The sequence below is a fragment of the Sceloporus undulatus genome, chromosome 2 (genome assembly GCF_019175285.1).
Source record: "Sceloporus undulatus isolate JIND9_A2432 ecotype Alabama chromosome 2, SceUnd_v1.1, whole genome shotgun sequence".
Classification (NCBI taxonomy): Eukaryota; Metazoa; Chordata; class Lepidosauria; order Squamata; family Phrynosomatidae; genus Sceloporus; species Sceloporus undulatus.
Window position 1 is genome coordinate 243012523 of NC_056523.1, and position 19872 is coordinate 243032394.

A 19872-nucleotide genomic window follows, 5' to 3' on the forward strand; every position below is an offset into this window, starting at 1 on the left:
TTCAGATAGTCTGGATCTGAACCATATAAGGCTTTTATGGGTCATGACAAGCACTTTGAACTGTGCCAAGAAACAAACCAGTAGCCAGTGAAGCTGTTTTAACAAGGGAGTTATATGCTCCCTATAATTAGCCCTGATCAGCATTCTGGCCACAGGATTCTAGATCCGCTGATGTTTCCAAACAGTATCCAAAGGCAGCCTCACGTAGTGTGCATAACAGTAGTAGAAATGGGGTGTAATCAAACCATGTATCATGTAGTTACATCTGACAAGGAGTGGGTGCAGGTGGTGCACTAGTTTTAACTGTGCAACTGTACTCCTGGCTAGTGCTGAAGCTTGGACATCCAGGCTCAGAATTGAATCCGGAGCATCCAAGCTGCAAGTATAAAATTTCAGGGGGAGTGTAATTTCATCCACCACAGGCAGAGTCCCTATTCCCTGATCTGCCTTATGACTGACTTGTATAGATTAAGAGTGGTTTGCACCTCTAGCTTGTGTAAATTAAGGGTGCATTTACACTATAGAAATAATGCAGTTTGACACCACTTTAAATGCTGGAGCTCCATCCTGTAGAATCCTGGAATTTGTAGTTGTACAGGGTTTTAGCCTTCTTTCCCAAAAAGGGAGGGCTCTCCTTCTTACTTTAACCCAGGCCTGATGGAGCTGGCCTGCCTTTCTCTCTCCCAGAGGCCTGGACCATGGCAGAGAGACTGGAAGGAGGGCTCTCCTTTTTACTTTAACCCCGGCCTGATGGAGCTGGCCTGCCTTTCTCTCCCTCTGAGGCCAGGGCCATGACAGATGGACTGGAGGGAGGGCTCTCCTTCTTAAGCCAGGCCTGATTGAGCTGGGCCTGCCTTTCTCTCCCTCTGAGGCCAGGGCCATGACAGATGGACTGGAGGGAGGGCCCTCCTTCTTACTTTAGTCCAGGCCTGATGGAACTGGCCTGACTTTCTCTCTCTCTGTAGCTAGATGGAATCAGATTATTTTATATATCCACCTCTTATACATAAATTACATCATTCTGTAGTACAGATGGACTGTATAGAAGATGTATATGGATTTTCTCGCTGATATTTTACCATTTGGATATTCATTGTACAATTTATATATTTACTGTATACCTGTTCAGTATGTGTAGAATATCATGCATACTCTCTGAATTTTGCAATATAGCAAGTTTCACTCTTTTAAAATAAACCTCTTATTACTAGGTGCTGGAAAGCTTTAAAATCATGGATTACAGTTTACTGCTTGGAATCCACATATTGGACAGTGCTGCAAAAGAGAGAGAAGGCGAGACCTCTCAGAACCCATCTGATTCTAAACGCCCAGGAGGACAAAGAGTTCTCTATTCTACAGCTATGGAATCGATACAGGGCCCAGGAAAATCTGGGGACTGTGTCATCACGGAGAGCACCAACACGTAAGTCCCTTAAAAATGTATAGTATGTTATTGCATACTTCTAAATCCACCCCAACATCTGAATAGTAATCTAAAAAGGGCCTGTTTATCTTTCAAGTTGTGAGTGATGGAAGGAAAGGTTAATACCATTTGGGAGGAGCATCAACAAGAAAGTGGTCGGTTTATCCATCATATACTTTAAAAACAGAAGAGCACAGGCACATGCTTTAATCCCTAGCATTACTGGTGCTATAACACTATTTGAGCAAATAAATATCAGAGGAGTAATAAATTATTTTAATGATACAAGAAAGATGCACAAAATGTGTGATTTATCTGAGCAGAAATAAAACAAAGTATATGAAGAGAGGATTGGAGAGAGAGACTGTCTTTTGGCTGTATCTGCACAGCAGAAATAATCCAGTTTGACATCAATTTAACTGGCATGGTTCAATGGAATGCAGAGCAGAGGCAGCCCTAGTTTCCCTTATTTGTTTGCCTTTGCCCTGTAGCATTTACTGTTCAGTCTAAATAGCATGAGTTCTTTTGCTTTTCTTCAATTAATACATTTCACAGTATTAAAAAAAATACACTGATTCTTTTTTTTAAAAAAAATAACATCTAATGTATAATATCACAAAATATTTTTGCTGTCTTCAGAATGGGAGGCATTCCAGCTAAAAGCCACAGAGGAGAGAAACTGCTGCTGTTTATGGGCATCATTGACATCCTACAATCTTATAGGTAGTTCAGAATAACATTATTTTAATACCTATTCAATTGCTACATTTATGTGCTGCTCTTGTAAAATAAAGCAGCATATTCCACTAACCTATATTTGTTCGTGTGTCATCAGATTAATAAAGAAATTGGAACATTCCTGGAAAGCACTTGTTTATGATGGAGTAAGTCATATTTAAAATTATCAGGATATTTTCATATTGATTTTGTGTTAATTATTCTTTCATATAGGTAATTATATGCTTCATATATAGTTTATATATTAATATATGGTGATTTGCTGAATAAAATAACCAAAAGAAATGTGAGTCCCTGTGCTAAAGAGCTTTATTTCTCTTTAAGGGATAGGTTAAGGAGAAGCAAGGGTCAGAGAAAATGCAAGGACATTGATTTTTGACTGGTTATAAAGACTAGAGAAACATGTTTTTCTGTGATTATAATTGTATTGACCACTGCAAAAAGTCTGAAGCGTTATAACACTGAAGCAGCTACACATAGTACGCAACCTCATAACCTACTTCATAATATTGATGACTTATTCAATGCGGAGTCCTGTTTTCGGTCCTCTGTTTTTTGACCTGATCAGACTTGTATCCATATGCTATCCATACAAGGATTTATTCAGACAACTGCAACTAGAATTCATGTCTTTTCCTTTGATTAGAGAAGGGATAAAGACATCACAGTAAACATAAAACATTTTGGAGGCTAAATAGAGCTAATAATCTTAAGCCTTCCTTGACTAGTTTTTAAAAATTGTTTTTTTAAAAATAATATGGGGATTTAATAGATTGAAGATGAGTTGTAAACTTTACCAGTGATAACTGGATTGTGAAAGAGAAACACTGGATTTTGGCTAGTGAATGTATCACAACTTAATTTAAAAACCTCCTTCATAAACTATGTAGTCTTCTTGGTATCATTTTCCTTTTCTTACTATCCTAATATTAATAGCCCTTTCCCTTTTCTGTAGGACACTGTTTCAGTGCACAGGCCAAGTTTTTATGCTGACAGATTTTTAAAGTTTATGAGTTCCAGAGTGTTCAAAAAGAATCAAAGTAAGTGGATGTCAGTTTGTTAACCAGCCTTTCTGTTAACTCTTATTTTGTGAACCTGTATCCTTTGTACAACTGAGCTGGGAACCATCAATTTATTACTGCTTTACCCAAACTTGTGCCTTCCAGATGTGTTGAATACTGTGCTGGCTGGAGGAATCTGAGAGTTGTCCAGGGCATAAGGTTGGGAAAGGTTGCTTTACACTAGGCTGCCTCTCAGGCTGATGTGCAGAACTGGCAATTATTTTTCTAATATTTCAGGGACTAGTAACACATTTGTATCTATTGGCTACAGCAGTGGTACTCAAACATTTCCCCCCTGGGTCCCCCTTTACATCTACATGTGCACGTCAGGGACCTGCTTTTGATGTAGTATAGTTGGCCCTTGGTATCTGTGGGGGTTGGTTCCAGCCCTTCCCCCCAAGATACAAAAAAACCACAGGTGCTGAAGTCAGAATTTAAAATTTAAGTTTACCTGTGATTGAGGGCAGCCAGGCTCAGAAGCAGTCTCTGAGCAGTAAAGGAGGCTGCGGCGGTAAGGCCTGGGCATCAGGACACATTCTTCCTGCTTCTGTAATTTGACACAACAGCCTCCTGCCTTGGGAGTTAAGAGGAAGAGGAATACCTGGATTCCTCTTGCACCCGATTCATGTAGCTGGAGGCTGCTGTCTCCCATTGACACACAAACCTTCTGTTTCAGCAGTTAAGAGGAGGAGGAATAACCCCTGAATTCCTCCTGCACCCAACTCATGAAGCTGGAGTCTCTTGTATGTTGTGAGAGAAAAAAGTTAAAATACGGAGGTGGCTTAAAATCTCCTTTTCTCACAATGCCCTGGCACAGCTCTGCATTGCCTATGAGAGAGGCTTTCCCCTGAACACTCCTCAAGTTCTGAGACTTCTCTGACAATTTTGTTAGGGAAATTGGGTTTTAAGCCACCTCTGTTTTTTTTTATCCTCATACACACTGTGTTATTGCTGCTCCTCCGCCCAGCTCGAAGTCAGGAGGAATGGGGGGAGCAACAACCTTTGCTCCAACCATGCATACACAAGCTCCAGCCTCCCTACCACACTCTGACACTCACTTCCTTCTTTTCCTCCCTCACTCCCTGCCATGCAGTCTAATGCTGAAGACGCAGCAGCCAAAAAATGTTTCAAGCACTTCCCCTCTCTGGAGGGTGAACTAATCGGTGCCTGATGTCTTAAGGCACACCCCCTGAAAAGTTGTCAAGTCCCCCAGGAGGGCACCCCATTATTTGAGAACCTAGAAGCTACAGTTACTCCTTTGTTTTCTGGAAACTTCATGGACCTGCAGCCAATGGCTTCAGCCTGAGTAGCACTCCTCTGCAAGAATAGAAATTTGAAGCCTGGGTGAAACACTAAGAACATACCAAGAGCTGAGCCATGCTGGATTAGACTGAAGGCCAATTTGGTCTCGCATTCTGTTCACAATGAGGAGCCAGATGTCTGTGATGCAACTGTAACCTACCTTCTTACATTCTTCCTTCTGACAAGCAGTTTTCTTACAGTCTCTGTGATATATATATATATACACACACACACATATACAAACACGTGCGCGCGCGCATAGAGTGCCCTCATAAACCACTGAAATATTTTGTGATGGTACATTCTGCCTTTGATTCAGTTCATAGACCCCCTCTACTACTGTTATATTTTCATGTTTCTGCTGTTCAGCTGACACAGCAGACAATAGCATCCCATCCCAAATCCATGTTCACACACAGTGAACCTAATAAACTTTGAAGTCTGGATGTGTATAATCTATTACATGTTATCTGTAGTAAGAGGAGAGCATTTTATTCAAGCATTTTGTGAATGCTATGTGCAGGTTTGTGCAGAAGACCCCTTCCCCTGCCCCCAGGCATGAGTTGTCCCATTAGGTGCAGTGTTCAGCCTTCCAGATGGTGTTGGGGCAGGTTTGGGATAGCTTATGGAAACTACAGTACAGCAACATCTGAATGGTCACCCAGTTCCTGCCATTGGGATGACTGCCATGGCCTTTTCTCCTTCAACACACAATTTTCTCAGTACAGTATATATGCCAGTTAGCATGGCAGGCTGGTACAAAAAATGTCAGTTGTATGCATATTTTCCCATCCCCCTCAAATATCTTCAGTCTGCCTTGGAGAAGGAATACAAGAAATTTCTATTTCTTGACCCAGTAGGGGATGTAGTATTGATGGGAATTTGGGAGGCACCCAGAGGTCTCCACTTCTGAAAACTACTCTGGCGGGGCCTGGCTGCATACATGCCAGTGAACTCTCTGCAAATCGTCTCTGAAATCATATGTGATAGCTGCATCTTGTACTGATCTTACTGATGCTTTCTATTTGTACAGGCACAGGTATCAGTATTTATCTTTGCTTTAAAAAATGACCATAGAAAATTAGTTCACTAAAACCTGTTGAACTTATTTTATTGTCGTTTCAGATATCCAGGATAATAATGTACATTTTAATGTTTCTTTTTGATTATAGTTTCAGTCAAACAATCTTTTCCTTAATATTTAGGTTTATATAATCATAAAATCCTTCATGTTGTAAAATGTAGGTGAAATTATGCATAGTCTCATAGTAGATTTTGCCATTAAAAAGTTCAATTCAAGTTTTATTATTCTATCCCTGTAAGCCAGTGTTTCTCAGATTTATACTGGCCTATGCTGCAGAGTCTTCAGAAGGCAATTGCATTCTTGCATAAAGTTATGAAATGATGGCAATTATTTTAGTAATCTGATCAAATCAAAGACAACGAGAATAATTATGAGTTTGAACAAGTAACAATTGTGAAATACTTTATATAAACAATAAGAAATTCTGCCTCTTGATTATAAGAAGAGACCACACCTAAGTTACTTTTCTCAATTTTCTCCTTTTTAAAACACAGCATTAAAGTCTTCTCCCTCCAAGAAAAGATGCAATTCCATTGCTGCTTTAAAAGCTACATCACAGGAATTTGTATCTGTCGTTAGCCATGACTGGAAAGATGAAAAACATGACTTGCTTACAGAGGGACAGAGCTATTGTAGTCTTGATGAAGAAGGTAATGCTTTAAGAATAGCTGTATGTCCTACTCGTATAAAATCATGTTTATTGATTTTCACAGAAATTTCACAGAAATCTGCCTTATTAGATGTTTGCCATAAATAAGTCCCTAAAATATATTAAGAGAATTTATTATCATCATCATTGTTAGTTTAGTATTAATATATTTGTGTTTTCTACAAGTAAGCATGTTGTATTTTCTGTGAACATGGTTAATTTCAGTTTTTAACATTTCTAACATGTTTCTCTTTCTTTTCCCCACTGCAGTATTAGCCTCCCGACACAGGCCAGATTTAGTGCCAAGCACAGCCTCTCTGTTTGAAGCAGCTTCTTTAGCAACAACAATTTCTTCTTCCTCCTTGTACACAGATGACAATTATCAACACGATGGAACTAGGTTTTATTCTAGCAGGTAATCAAAACATTTAATCTGTATTTTTCTCCCTGTCTGGTCATTTTCTGATTTACATTTAATCCAGAGAAGAACATACAGACATCTTACAGATGAGATTCTATGCACACCAAAGGGCTCTGAAGCTGCAGAATTGTAACTGTTGTTGATTTGGTCTTGTTGACCCACCAGATTCATCAAGAGGTTGTAGAAACATGAACCCCTGATTGCATCTTTAAAGCCACAGGATAACCGTTTCCCTCTACCACTTTCCTGACTTCTTGGACATAAGGGCCACTGTATGAGTCTTTCCAGTTCCCATTCAGTTATTGATTCTTAGCATAGTCTAAGGGAGGCTCATACTCTGAGCTAGGGGAACAAAGTATCCCAACATTTTGAAATGAGGTCTCTCTGTGTTTAGACTGTGGAATTACTCAAGTATAATCCTTTACCTGTCAAAATATGTCCCAGTGAGTTCAGTGGGACTTTCTCCCTGGCAAGTGTGTATACTAAATTGCAACCAGTATTTTCTTTTTCCTCCTATGCTGGACAAAACACTGAATTTATTTGTTCTTCAGTATCTAATGGTATCCCTGATTTTAAGTTCTGCTCCTGACAGCTCTGCAGCATTGCATTAAGAGTAACTGAACTACATGCTACTCTTAGTTATTGCTGTTGTATTTTTAAAGTAGAAAGAAAATTCAAAGTAAAAACAAATTACAGTCTGCTTGGTCCTTTCTGTTCTGAAGTGTGCATTGCTTTGCCATATGATTTATTGGAATGTTTGAGGGCCTTAGTATTTTCTCCCCAAATAATCAGTTTTTCAAGCTATTCTTTATCTGTTCACCCCAGGGAAAGGTAATTGAATTGTGTTTAGATTATATGTCAGCTTCCTCCTGGGTGACTGAGGCACCAGTGCTAAGCACTATTAAGGTGCTGAGTGTCTCTTTTGAAGATAAGCTGACTGAAGTGATAGCCTCCAGCTGTTACATTAAAACCTATGCTTGTAAATGCAGTAAGGCTTTCTGGAAAGCTGCCTTTTAAAAAGACATAATCCTGCAGTACTTTTTTATTTGAAATTGTCTGAACATGCCTTTATACACCAACAAAATAATCATTGACATACTCTAAATGAAAAATAATTTGCTTATGACTTTAAACTGGGACAAGATGATCAAATGGCCTTTTTGTATCCACGTCTGTGTTCAAACAAACTCTTTCTACATAGATTGGTATTTTTCCAGAGATGGAGGTGGAAACATCCTATAACGTGGGTTGATTCCATCTCTTGCTCCAAAATAGGCAGGAAAACCAGACTTGGAGGAGTCGCCACCAGAGGGAGCAACCCCCACCATCCCTCAGTCTTTTTCCTGCCTCGCTCAGAGTAGGCTGTGTTTTTCCTTTTCTCCTCCTTATTTGCCTTAAAGACTTGAATATTTCTTCTATTCTTCTTATATTCATGATCTGTTCTCTCCTGCCTTGGCAACTACCTTCAAAAACAGCAATGTTTTCTTTAGTCTTGCTCTACCCCTTTGACTTTCTAACAGGAATTGCAATGCAAATGAGGCATCCCTGGCAGAGAGCATTTTAATCATACACTGGGACATTTTTTATCAGTACCTTGACTCTTTTTGCATCTGAAAACAATTTCAAACATATAAAGTATTCCTACATACAATAAGAATATGTTAGACTAGGGCCAGGAACAAGCCAGGTGTCTAGTTCCTTGCTTCAAAAAAAAAATCTAATAAAAATGGCAGCAAATAGTCTGATACACATTTAGCTACTAGTCTTGCCTACTTATTGTCCTCTTACTACATATGTGCTATGCTTTTGTTTCACACTTCCATTTGATTTCAGCTTTTTATTACATCTCTAAAACAAGTGGAATTGCCCACCCCTTTTTTCTGTCTGTGCAGTGTTTTTATGTGCCAGAATATTTATTTGCAAAGATGATGAAATATGAGGCACATTAAGCATTTCCAGTGTTCTGGAAACAAGCCTGTGTTTGTTTGCATTTAGCTCAGCATTAGAAAAAAATACCAGCATGAGAAAAATGTTTGCTGCTATATGAGATATGAATAGGAGACTTACTTCTGTCCTTGCCGATACAAATGTGAAACCATGGTAACTATATGCAAATAGGTTTCTTGGAAAGATACTGTATAGCGATATAGATAACTGCAGAGGTTGTTTACCATTTGGATCTGTGTCCAGATATTTTTTGTTACAGAAATTCTTTCCACTCTGAAACTCTAAAATAACTAGTATTCAGCATTTTGAACCTCTGCTTTTTATTTTTCTCTTCGTTTGAATTATATGTGGATGCAAACTGAATGCAAAACATATGAGTAAAACTTTTACAGACTAAATAATCAACAGCACTAATAATAATTCTGTTTATGGTTCAGGATGAGTGGAACAGGAAAAGCTATGACATACCAGTCATATTCAATGGGTGTGCCAAGTGTTGCTTTTCCTGTTCTCCAAATAGCTATAATAATTGTCTGGATTGGGTATTCATTTGTTTATATACAGACCAAAAGAATGTTGAAATGCCACTACACTGCCTGAAGCTTTGAAATAGGTGGAGTGTGAACACATTTTTATTTTCAAACAACATTGAAAAATACTGGTTGCACCTGTCCCATTTTCCCTACAGTAACTTTGGGAGGTTTATTCTAACATTGAATTTGAACCAAGATGGCATTGTTATTTTCACTGCTTACTCATTTTAATTCAAGGTCAGTGTGGTCATGAATCCACTCTGGATTTTAGTCAGAACATTAAAGGCATTTTCCAAGGTGCTGAGCCTGTCCCCAAGATAAGTTCAGCACCTTGGATAGCTCCCTTCTGCTGACATGGAAGCCATTAGCTGTCCCTGAATGGGTTTCTGGTTGTTTTAAGGTAAGACGCAGGAGGCGGGCCTTAGGTGCAGTTAAATAGCCCTGCAATACAATGCACCTCATATTTTTTAAAAATGCAAATATGAGGTTTGACCCATTTCACTTTATTTTCATTCATTGTGCTTTATTTTTATATCCAGTAAAGTATTGCCTTCAAGTTCAACATTCACCTTAGAAGACAGTGCTATCTGCTTGACTTCAGAACAGAGCACAGTGGAGACAGAGAATGATAATGCTTCTGTACTGGATGTATACTTAGTAAGTTCACCATCCATGTTGGACTTTCTTTTTACCAAGCTTTGTATATTTTTAAATTGTCAATTTGCTTTGATTTCGCAATGGGTTTGATTCTGCAGATGTATGACTTAAATGTTTCACTTAATTAATTTTGTCAAAAGTATTTCTGCATGTGTTTACCTGCTGTTTGAACAGCAAGAATTTTTAGGGGCCCAGCACATAGCCAGGATTCGCTTAGAGGCAAGCTCACCAGAGACATGCGTCATTTCTGTCAAGCACTTTTTTTTAATGTTTACATACAGCCTGAACATAAGATGAAGATTCACAGCATTAGCTGTCCAGCAGAGTCTGGCTCCCTGTCAGTTCCCTAGTGGAATTTATTGTCTCATAGCATTTCCAATCCAGTTCCATCTATGAAGCCTTCTTCAAAACTACACCCTTGGGTAGAGTCTGTTGTTTCTACTGCAGAACTCAGAATCTTCTCAGGGAGTCAGTGAGAAAGGTAGATCATCTTAAGGCCAAGTCTATGGCCATCCTTGAGAAGAGACACCCACCTCTATAACAGTAATTTGTCAGGTTTATCTTGCCTAACCAGTTTGGTCCATTTTAGCAATCTTGACATTTTGACAACCCATAGGCTTGCAAGATGGGGAAGTTCTTGCAAGATCATTTAGATAGTATTACTCAAAGGCTGGGAGTCCCAGAACAAATACTGGTCATTGGTGGCTGGTATTTGGAGAGTTTCCAGGAAAGAAATAGTCCTTGGCATATTAGGGTTAAAAATTCTGGTCCCTCACATCAGTCTGAGGAGCAGTGATTTAGACCAGCCCCAAACCCATAACTGTATTAACTATTTCCCCCCTTTTCCCTTGGCATTTTTACAAAAGTTGCAAACAGGAGGGAGAGCAACCACTCAAGAAGAAAAGAGGTATGACACAATGGTAATTAAACTATTCCTATGCTATTCATAATTTTTATAGCATTATTCTCATGGTTACTGTTGTTACCAAAAGATGCATACCATTTTAATATGCACATAATTCTCTTTTCAAAAAAAGTTGGTTCCAATTCAAATAATGTTTGATTAAGCATGTGTGCACACATGCACACATACATACACATATATATATGTACACATAGGGAGAAAGACAAGACGATAAGTAAAAGACAAGACGAGAAGTATTTATGGCATCCTTCACATGTGTTGCATTACAACTCTTGATAATCTCTAGCCAGCATTGCTATTGTCAGAGACGGCTTGGAAGCAAAGAGTTGTAGGGCTTTTACAGACCAGCCTGAAAGGCCAGCATGGGGCAGAGTTGGGGCATAGCATCCTCACGACGCATGCCCAACTCTGCCCCCCAGGGCACCTTGACACTGTGCGCTGCTTCACATGGTGTGCAGCATCATGGCACGCCTCCAGTGCTGCATCCAGCACTGAAGGAGCATCATATAGTCATGCTGCTGTGGCCATGGCACCCTCAAAAGGCTAGATTGGGGCTGTGGTGTGAGGGAGGATGCCGTAGGCTAGGAAAGGGGTAATGTCCCGCCACCCTTTTGGGGCTGTCTTTAGAACCTCATAGTCTAGTATAATCGGAGGGCACCCAACTGGGGAATACTGTTCTGTGATATTTTTAAAGAAACTGCCTAGAAGGGTTCATTGGCAATTTCTATTTTGATGGGCTAGTCTTTGAATTATTCTATATTTCTGATGCTTTCTAGAGCTACACAACTTAAGAAATGTGGCCATGGTTGTTTGTATTGAAACACAGGCACCATGACTATTTTTTTAGTTATAGTGCTATTCTTCAGGCTAGAGGCCCTTTAAATGTAAATACAGTGCAGCCTTGACTTACACAGAGATCCGTTCAGGACCCCCCCCCCCAAATAAGGCAAATACCGCGTAAAGTCGAGCCCCATTCAATCGAATGGTTTTCATGTTTGTGGTGGCACAGCACACAAGCGCGCCATAGGCGCACACACCATTCCCTGTATTGCAACGCGGCTTCTGCATAAATTGCAGTGCAGCTTCCACATATGGAGTGGGCGCACTGTATATATTTCATCTTGTCTTTGTATTGGTTACAAAAAGTTCTCCTAGATTGACTCACTTACTGTATATAGTGTTAATAGCAATATCCAGAGTCAAAGGTCTGGTAGAAATTGGAAAACGCTTTCCACTTTTCATGCATACTACTTTCCAGTACTGGCTTAAGTGATTATATTTATTTAGGGACAGCTATTATACACAGCACTGAAGTGAATAAAAATCAGAATCTGCTGCTGGTGAGGGGAAAAAAAACATCTTAAATGTTCATGCTCGACAGTTGATCTTATGTGTACATATAATACTAAGCTGCCATCCCAGGATACCAACAAAGGCCTAAATCACATCTAGTTACTCCCAACTAGAGTTGATATGTTCAGATAAAGTAACTTACATAAATGCTGCCTTACCAAGTTGTGGTTGGTTCAGCAGTTGGAACTATTGTTGGGACTAGCAGTTGGATTTAGGCCAGAATGATTATGAGCATACAATCCATCTTTTGCAGATGAACTCAGCATAGTATATGCACACAATTGCCATGTCACAGAAGGCATTGTCCTTTGTAAATTTCACCTGCCTCAGATTTCTGAAGGTATTCAAGTAATTGATCATCACCCTACCTTGCCAGCTCGTCAAGTTGTGGGAATTAATGATTTTGCTGTTGTCCTAAAAAAAAATTAAGAAACTGTTTTAATAGAAACCTTTGGGAATGAAAATATCTGTGCCAAATACAAAGAACAATGGGTTCAGTAGAGGTCCTGTCTTATTAGAACAGTTTGTAATTCCTGGTAGTTAATAGACTATTCTGCAAATGATTGCTATATAAATATTATTTGTACAAATTTTTGTGTGTGATTTAAGATACAATTTATTTGAAATGGCAAAAAGTGTTCTCACTGGTAAACATCTTTGTGAACAGCTGACAGCTGCAAATGCATCTAATATTTTAGTTGCTAAACTACCTATTCATTGCAGCCAAAAATGTAGCATAATACTGTAGCTCTCCCTCATGTTCTAAAATTTGATCCAAGTATGCCAGTTGTGCCATCATAGCCCCTTATTGTAGATACGGCTGGAAGTTCGTACAATATAAGAAGGATGGATTATATCAGATAATGTAACTAATCAGTTCTTCAGTTTGAGACATCATGTATTAGAGAGAACTCTGTACCTTCTTTTAACCTGGCTGTTTGTGAGAAAGAATTTTATATTATTAACGTTCACAGTGTAGGAGAAAATGAAAGGGCAAGGGAAAAGTATCCTGGTTAGTTGTTGCAGTGTTAAGACAGCACACAGTGGAGAGTATACTAAGCCAGTAACATACTAAATTTTGTGAAATCAATTAAAATTGTTACCTCCTTTTTTAAAAAGAAAATTGTATGGGTTAGGCTGTGCAGGAAAGCTTTATTGTTAATACACAATTATGCCCTTTTGATGTCTAATAGCTATTGAAAGCACTCAGTCCTCCACATTCTACATGCAAGAACATTGGAACCAGTTCTTGAATCCTCTTTAATATCGTACAGTATCTTTCCTTGATAATTTACTGCAGACCCATATTTAATAAAATATGTCAGTGTACACTTCCTTTGCTCAGGTTGTAAAGGTTCAGCATTCTAGGCTATGCTGACTTTATAACTATCAGCCTCAAAGTGAATGCAGTCTTCTTGTTGCCTATCTGCGAATTTATTATATCCACAGCCTAGATTCATTCTGGGCTGTTTTGACTGAACTTGCAGAAATGTACTAATCCGAAGTGAAAAAAGAACCCCTTTGTCACTCAAATGCTTCCTCTTTGCCCTTACCCTTTCTTTGAACACAGCATGTAAATATTAGTATATCAATATAGTTAGTATATTAGTATAGCAATATAATTACTTATTGAACTACCAGCTAAATATAGCCATATGAGTGAATCGTTCATGGGATGGCAGCAGAACCCATTACATCTGCATGTTCATTATTTTCTAGAATAAACACAACAGGGGCTTCTTGTTTTTATTTTTTTTTAATCTTACACAAGAATTTTTTTTCTTAGCAGTATTCCTTAATTTGCTCACTTTGTCATCTTTATGTGTGCTCACCTTCTTTGTTGGGAAATAATTTATGCTTCTGTATGAACATATTTGAGCAATCATCTGAGGTTACAGTGCTAATCATTTGCTGCAGAGATGGGCAACACAGATTGTCCAGATATTGTTCGGATGCAGTTTCCATCAGCTGTGACTAACATAGTCAGCGATGAAGCATGCTGGAAGTTTTAGTCTAGGAACAGCTGGAAGAACACAGTCCCTGATTAACATAATTTGGGAGGAGACACTGTTTTGATGCAAAAGGTTAAGACGGAGTACTGATAGTAGGAAAATAAAGACATATTAGTACAAAAAATTAGGTAGGCTGGACAGTCAGTCTCTCTCTCACACACACAAACACTTGCACACCAGGGCTAGCTCAAGACATTTTACTTCCTTAAGTTGGGGAGAACAGTGTCCCCGCAGCTGATTAGACTGGCAGTGAAAGCCTTCTTCAGCACTGGTAATGGGAGAGCATCCACCACCACAACTGAGGCAGAATACTAGTTTGGAGGGCTAATTGACCAGATGTCATTTAGAGTGAGTCAGTTGAAATGAATCAGTGCTAGCACAATTTGCTATAAGTTACTCGACAAGCCAGAATTAAAATGGATCACCTGGCTATTTTGTTAAATGAATCTGATTGATTTACACCATTAGATTATTTGTGTTGGGTTCATATTGGGTCGGTAAACTAGCTTCGTATTATTTCTTCCAACGCAATACTGCCACCTATTGCTGATTAAAATAAAGTGAAAGAATCAAGTATTCTGCTAGACTGGGTACCTGTTAAAGATAATTGTATACAGGTTATTAATTGCTTACTGTTCATTACTTCAGAAGAGTTCAGAATAGTAGACTCAAGATGTTGTCATCTACAGTTCCCAACATGCCACTCTAGTTTTTTTTTTAAGTTTGGCACTGTAGTACAGGCCATGTGTTCCCTGTATCTTTTTAAATACAGTACATAGTTCTTAGACATCTAGTTAACCTATACATTTTAAATATATAAATTGAGAAATGTGGGGGTTACAGGAAATATTCACTACAGTATTGAATCATGGTATATCAGAAAGACCTAATTGGTACATATCCTAATGTACCTGTACAATTTCAGATGTCTTAACCATGGTATGATGTACATTTTAACAATGAGAAGTGGTTTTGCTGTTTGTGTTAATCCACCTGCTCATAAAGCCTTAGTCTGTGTGCTAAACTGGAATGGAGCTTTTTCCTTCACCAGCATATTAAAATTAGTTCTAGAGTAAAATATGCATATTTTTGCCCTCCTTTAGTAGAATCATCATTCTGATTATAATCAGTTTTTTCCCTTGTTTTATATCTTGCAGCAATTAAATATGTTTGGCATATAATTGGCAAACACAGCAGTTTAGTGTTATGTGGCAGATCTCCTGGCTCCCTCCTCTGAAATGTTTTGGGATAGCTTAGCTTCTCATCTGGCACAATAAGGGAGGATTATATAAAAAGAGAAGGACATAGTAACTGCTGGATTGAACAAAATACTATTTCATACTGTTGTTAGTTTATGTCCAGCCCAGGACTTTTTGCCATTTCAGCTAACTGCATGAATTGAGATTTTTTACAAGTATTCCTTGAATTTTATATGTCCCAGCATGATCGCAGACATGTTCCTGAGATTTGTACCCCAACAGACTCTCTGATGATGAAAATAGTTGTACCTGTGATAAAATACTGCTTTCTAATAGTTTACCTCGGTCTCCTTGAAGATTACAGCACTAGCATTTAGTTCTCCACTCCAGTGGTTTTATGATCAAGCTCATGGAACAATGAAAAGTGTTGTTGTATTATATGGCAGTTGCATGAGAACTTCTAGTCTGTGTCACAATGCTGCTATTCATATGTAATTTGTTAATAACATGCTGTGCAGTATCACAAATATCCCAGCAGTATCTGTGCAGCAAGTACAATATGTCTCTTTTACCTTGAGCCAGGAATATTGGAAATTTATCAGTATTTTGTGGGGCTTTTATGAGAATAAAATTTTGTACAGTGAACATTGTACATGAATGTAACATGAAATATCGAAAGGGTACTGTAGCTGTAAGTCATGCGTTTTCATTTTCAGAATTACTGCCTCAAGATCCCTCTTTTTTGTTTTCTGTTCATAATGGTCAAGAAAATGGCTACTATTAAGTACTTGCTTTTTTTTTCCTAGAGCATTATTGGGGACACTGAACCCCTGATCTGGCTACTCTGCTCAGCTTTCATGCTTTCTTGATGGCCAGAAAAGACACAGCTAGTGCAGCTTTGGCAGGAGAACATGCATAATGTTTTCTATTAACATGAAACAGAACCAGTCCGATGGAATTGAGTCCAAATATGTGTAGGAATGCAAAGAATGGTTCACAGTACTTTTTCAACCTAATACAGCATCACCAACAACAGTAGAGCATGAGAAGCAGCCTGGCCAATGCGATTCCTACAAGCAGGAAGCACAGTAATGCCAGTTCTGTTTCCTCCTACAAGCCCAAATCCTTGTTCAGTGCAATTGCTACTCCTCCCCTTCCCCGACTGTCAGTGTGCAGCATAAAGAGATATAAAGACCCTAGTTTGTTGTGTCCAGTGATAGAATTTTCACAAGTATTATTGGCCCATCATAGGAAAAAGGGAGGTTGAGCCCTGTATTAGAGCAGGGGTGGACAATCTTGAATCTTGAAATCCACCAAATAGTGGTAGGTGGAAAATAATGGGCAAAAGGGTGAACATACTCTTTAGAAGTCGAAGGCTTTCATGGCCGGCATCCATGTTTTTTTTTTGTGGGTTTTTTGGGCTATGTGGCCATGTTCTAGAAGATTTTCTTCTAAAACATTGCCACATAGCCCGAAAAACCCACAAAAAAACATACTCTTAAGAATTCAAGAATAGATTTATTCACGGCTGGATGCTCACCTCAAGGATTTGTGATCAATATCAGAACCAAACTCACTTACACACACTTGATGTTTTCTTCAAGCAGCAAAATGGGGATATTGGCCTGGTACAGACGGGCCCTTTGTGGCGCGCCCATGACGTGCTAGGGTTGCTCAGGGGCGGGACATGCACACACCCCGCAACCCTAGCATGTCATTGGCGCACCGCAGCTGCATGGCACCATACAGATGGTGCGCGCAGTGATGACGTGCCAGCAGCGCCATGTCCAAATGGCGTTGTGCCACTGGCACATCATCGCGTTGTCGCTGGTGCTTTGGTGGGGCACAAGTGCACAGCAAAAAAGAAGCTGCTTATGTGTGCTCCTTTCTTGCTGCGCAGCAGCACCACGCAATTTGGTTGCTACGGCGCTGCTGCAGAGCGAGGAGAGGTACCTCCCTGGTGTCTCTTTTTGGTGCTCTGTACCACGCCATAGTTGCCTTTTAGTTGTTTCTGTGGTTAGACAATTGGGCACCCTTGTCTGTCTCTTGCAACTCACCCAGACTTCCTTCTGCTTGTAGATCGTGATCTACTTTTTAATGATCTCATTTGCTAGAGGGAACTAGAAAGTTGTTTTAGCCTAGGGTTTGGGGCAAGGATGTTTGTATGTTATGTTTGCACATAACAGCAAGGAGCTGTACTACCTAGACAAGACAGTGAGTAGTACCTTTCTTTTGATTTAAGAGCAAGGAAAGATAGACCTGTAAGGAGGATGCTGAGGAATAAAGAATGGTTGTCTGTAGCCGGTTACAGACCGGCACTTGGGACGTCCGCAGGACGTCTCATTTTAAAAAAGGGGCGTCTCTTCTAGACGCCTCTGGGTCTAATACGGACTCTGTCCGTACAATATGGCGCCGGCCGTTCCACACGGCCGGTGCCATCTTTACGTATCGGACGCATAGCGTCCAAACGTGTCGCGGCGCCTATGATGTTGCGAATGCGCCAGCGGCGCCTCACGACATCATAGAGGCGCCGCAAGAAGGAGCTCCATTTTGGAGCTCCCTTTTTGCTCCGCGCGGGAGGCACGCGGTGTGGCTGCTGCGGCTCCCGCACAGAGCAGGCGGCGGCGGCGGCAGACCGCCTCAAAGCGGCGGTCTATAACCCGCCTGTATCTCCTTTGGAGACATAATCTGTTATAGAAACAAGGATATTTCTTTTCGTGGGACAACTTGTTGGGCAAATGTATTGAATTAAGGGATAGTCATCTTGAGCGAGGAATGCAGACTTCATTTCTGGCCAGGAAGATTCACCAGAATGTTAAGACAAGTTAAGATAGGTTTGTGTTAACATGATAGTGATGATCTGTTCTAAAGGCATCACTTGCCATAGCCCTAGAGCTTTTTCTTATAAATCTGCAGTTACTATGCATTTGTTCCCATTTTATGTAAACAAAATTGTAAATTCACCACCACCACCACCACCATGAAATACTGAGGGTACATTATAACAAGAATATTATTAGCATTAGAATTAACTAGAATAGATCCACTAAATAAATTGAATTTACAAAAGACTTGATAAGTTTCCATTGATTTAATGGATGTATTGGAGCTGGGAGTAGCGATAGAGGCAGACCTTCAGTTTTAATTGCCAAGGAGATTTGGAAAATGGTTTGCTGACTTAAGATTTTGGTCTTCTTGTTATATGAAGTCATTTTAATTTTAGTAGAGTTCCATCTTGGAGTCTGAAGATGATGAATATATAGCCCTGTGTGAAAGTCTTTTAAAAAGTTATTTGCTTATTCAGCTCTAACTGATGTGTTTCATTTGCAGTATCAGAGTGGGCTGGAATAGCTACAAAATGGCTAGTGAGACTGGTGGAACAAGCAACATACTGTATGAGAGAAATGCACTGGTGGAACAACCAATGAATGAGAGAAATAAAGGGTTTTTTTTTTAAAAAATTAAATCAACAGTTTGGGTAAGAGAATATGTTAAGTTTTTCTTGCTTAAGTGTGTTCATAAATCCTCTTTTTTTATTTTACAGTAACAGTCCAGAAAAGGAAAAAAATTAAACATGAGTGTTTTTGAAGGGGAAAAAAGCACTTTCTGCACTCCAAATTTGCAAGGAAAATTTGTGGATCTAAAATATGTGATCAAGAGAACATCTGTGGAAAACACCAATGGATTTTTGCATCCTAGAAATAATACTTAGACTTGCAGATGAGACATGAAACATTCCACACTTTACTATGACGTGCTGTTGCCTGCTGAACTGTGAAGAACTGCTTACACCTTATCTTAAGCTGCTTTCTCTACTGTTGCCAATCATCTTTTCAGGACATGAAAGTGATATTTTCTTATTGACTCTCACGTGATTTTTCATTTGCATGTATTCAGTGATTATGCACAAAACAAAGTATCTAATCTGCTTTGCCTATTTAAAAAGCCATCATCACACTGGTGATTATTATGTAAATCAATTCTGCTTTCCCCCAGAATTATAATTGCTCACCTATTAATTTCACACAAGGGTTAGTGTAATATGTCTGCACATACTTTATGGAAACTATCTTCTGTAAAGAAATTTTCACTGTTTATTAGTGAAAAAGTTATTTATAACAAGGCCTTATGTTGTGTACATATATTGTCTTTGAAATATTTGTGATTAGATCTATTGCTTGTAAATGATAAAATTACATAATTTATTTAGTATATTCTACTGTAAACTATAGTTTTATTGACAGAAATAAAGTATTTTGTTCTCAGAATAAGTCCTGTGAGTAGTCCTAAAGAAATCCCATAGTCCCCTCGCCCCAATATTGTTGCTGTCATACAACAAATAATTGATTACTGCTTTGAACCACTTATTTTACACACATGGGAGGTTGTGAACAACATACCTACTAGCAGAGGAAGGCTGCAGAAGCTTGAACATTCTGCAGAACTCTCAAGCAAAAGGGATGCTAAGCCAAAATCTAAGGACATGATTTTTCCTGAATTAAAAAAAACAACCATGTATTTAGTGTTGAAGACCTACTGAGCTCATGTCACAGGTTTGTGCGGCAGTG

General features: G+C 39.2%; 1 protein-coding gene across 2 annotated transcripts in view; it reads left to right on the forward strand.

The window, feature by feature from the left end:
* Positions 1-19566, forward strand: part of PIP5K1B (phosphatidylinositol-4-phosphate 5-kinase type 1 beta) — a 67383-nt gene extending 47817 nt beyond the window's left edge. The window contains exons 6-14 of one of the 2 annotated variants that reach the window (XM_042447259.1): positions 1212-1423; positions 2063-2146; positions 2259-2307; positions 3117-3201; positions 6103-6258; positions 6528-6672; positions 9698-9815; positions 10682-10735; positions 18849-19566. In XM_042447259.1, the coding sequence (XP_042303193.1) occupies positions 1212-1423; positions 2063-2146; positions 2259-2307; positions 3117-3201; positions 6103-6258; positions 6528-6672; positions 9698-9815; positions 10682-10735; positions 18849-18851 (906 nt within the window). In that variant the 3' untranslated portion in view covers positions 18852-19566. The remainder of the gene's footprint in view (positions 1-1211; positions 1424-2062; positions 2147-2258; positions 2308-3116; positions 3202-6102; positions 6259-6527; positions 6673-9697; positions 9816-10681; positions 10736-18848) is intronic. The other variant, XM_042447260.1, reaches the window with a different exon arrangement.
* Positions 19567-19872: the final 306 nt, after the last annotated feature.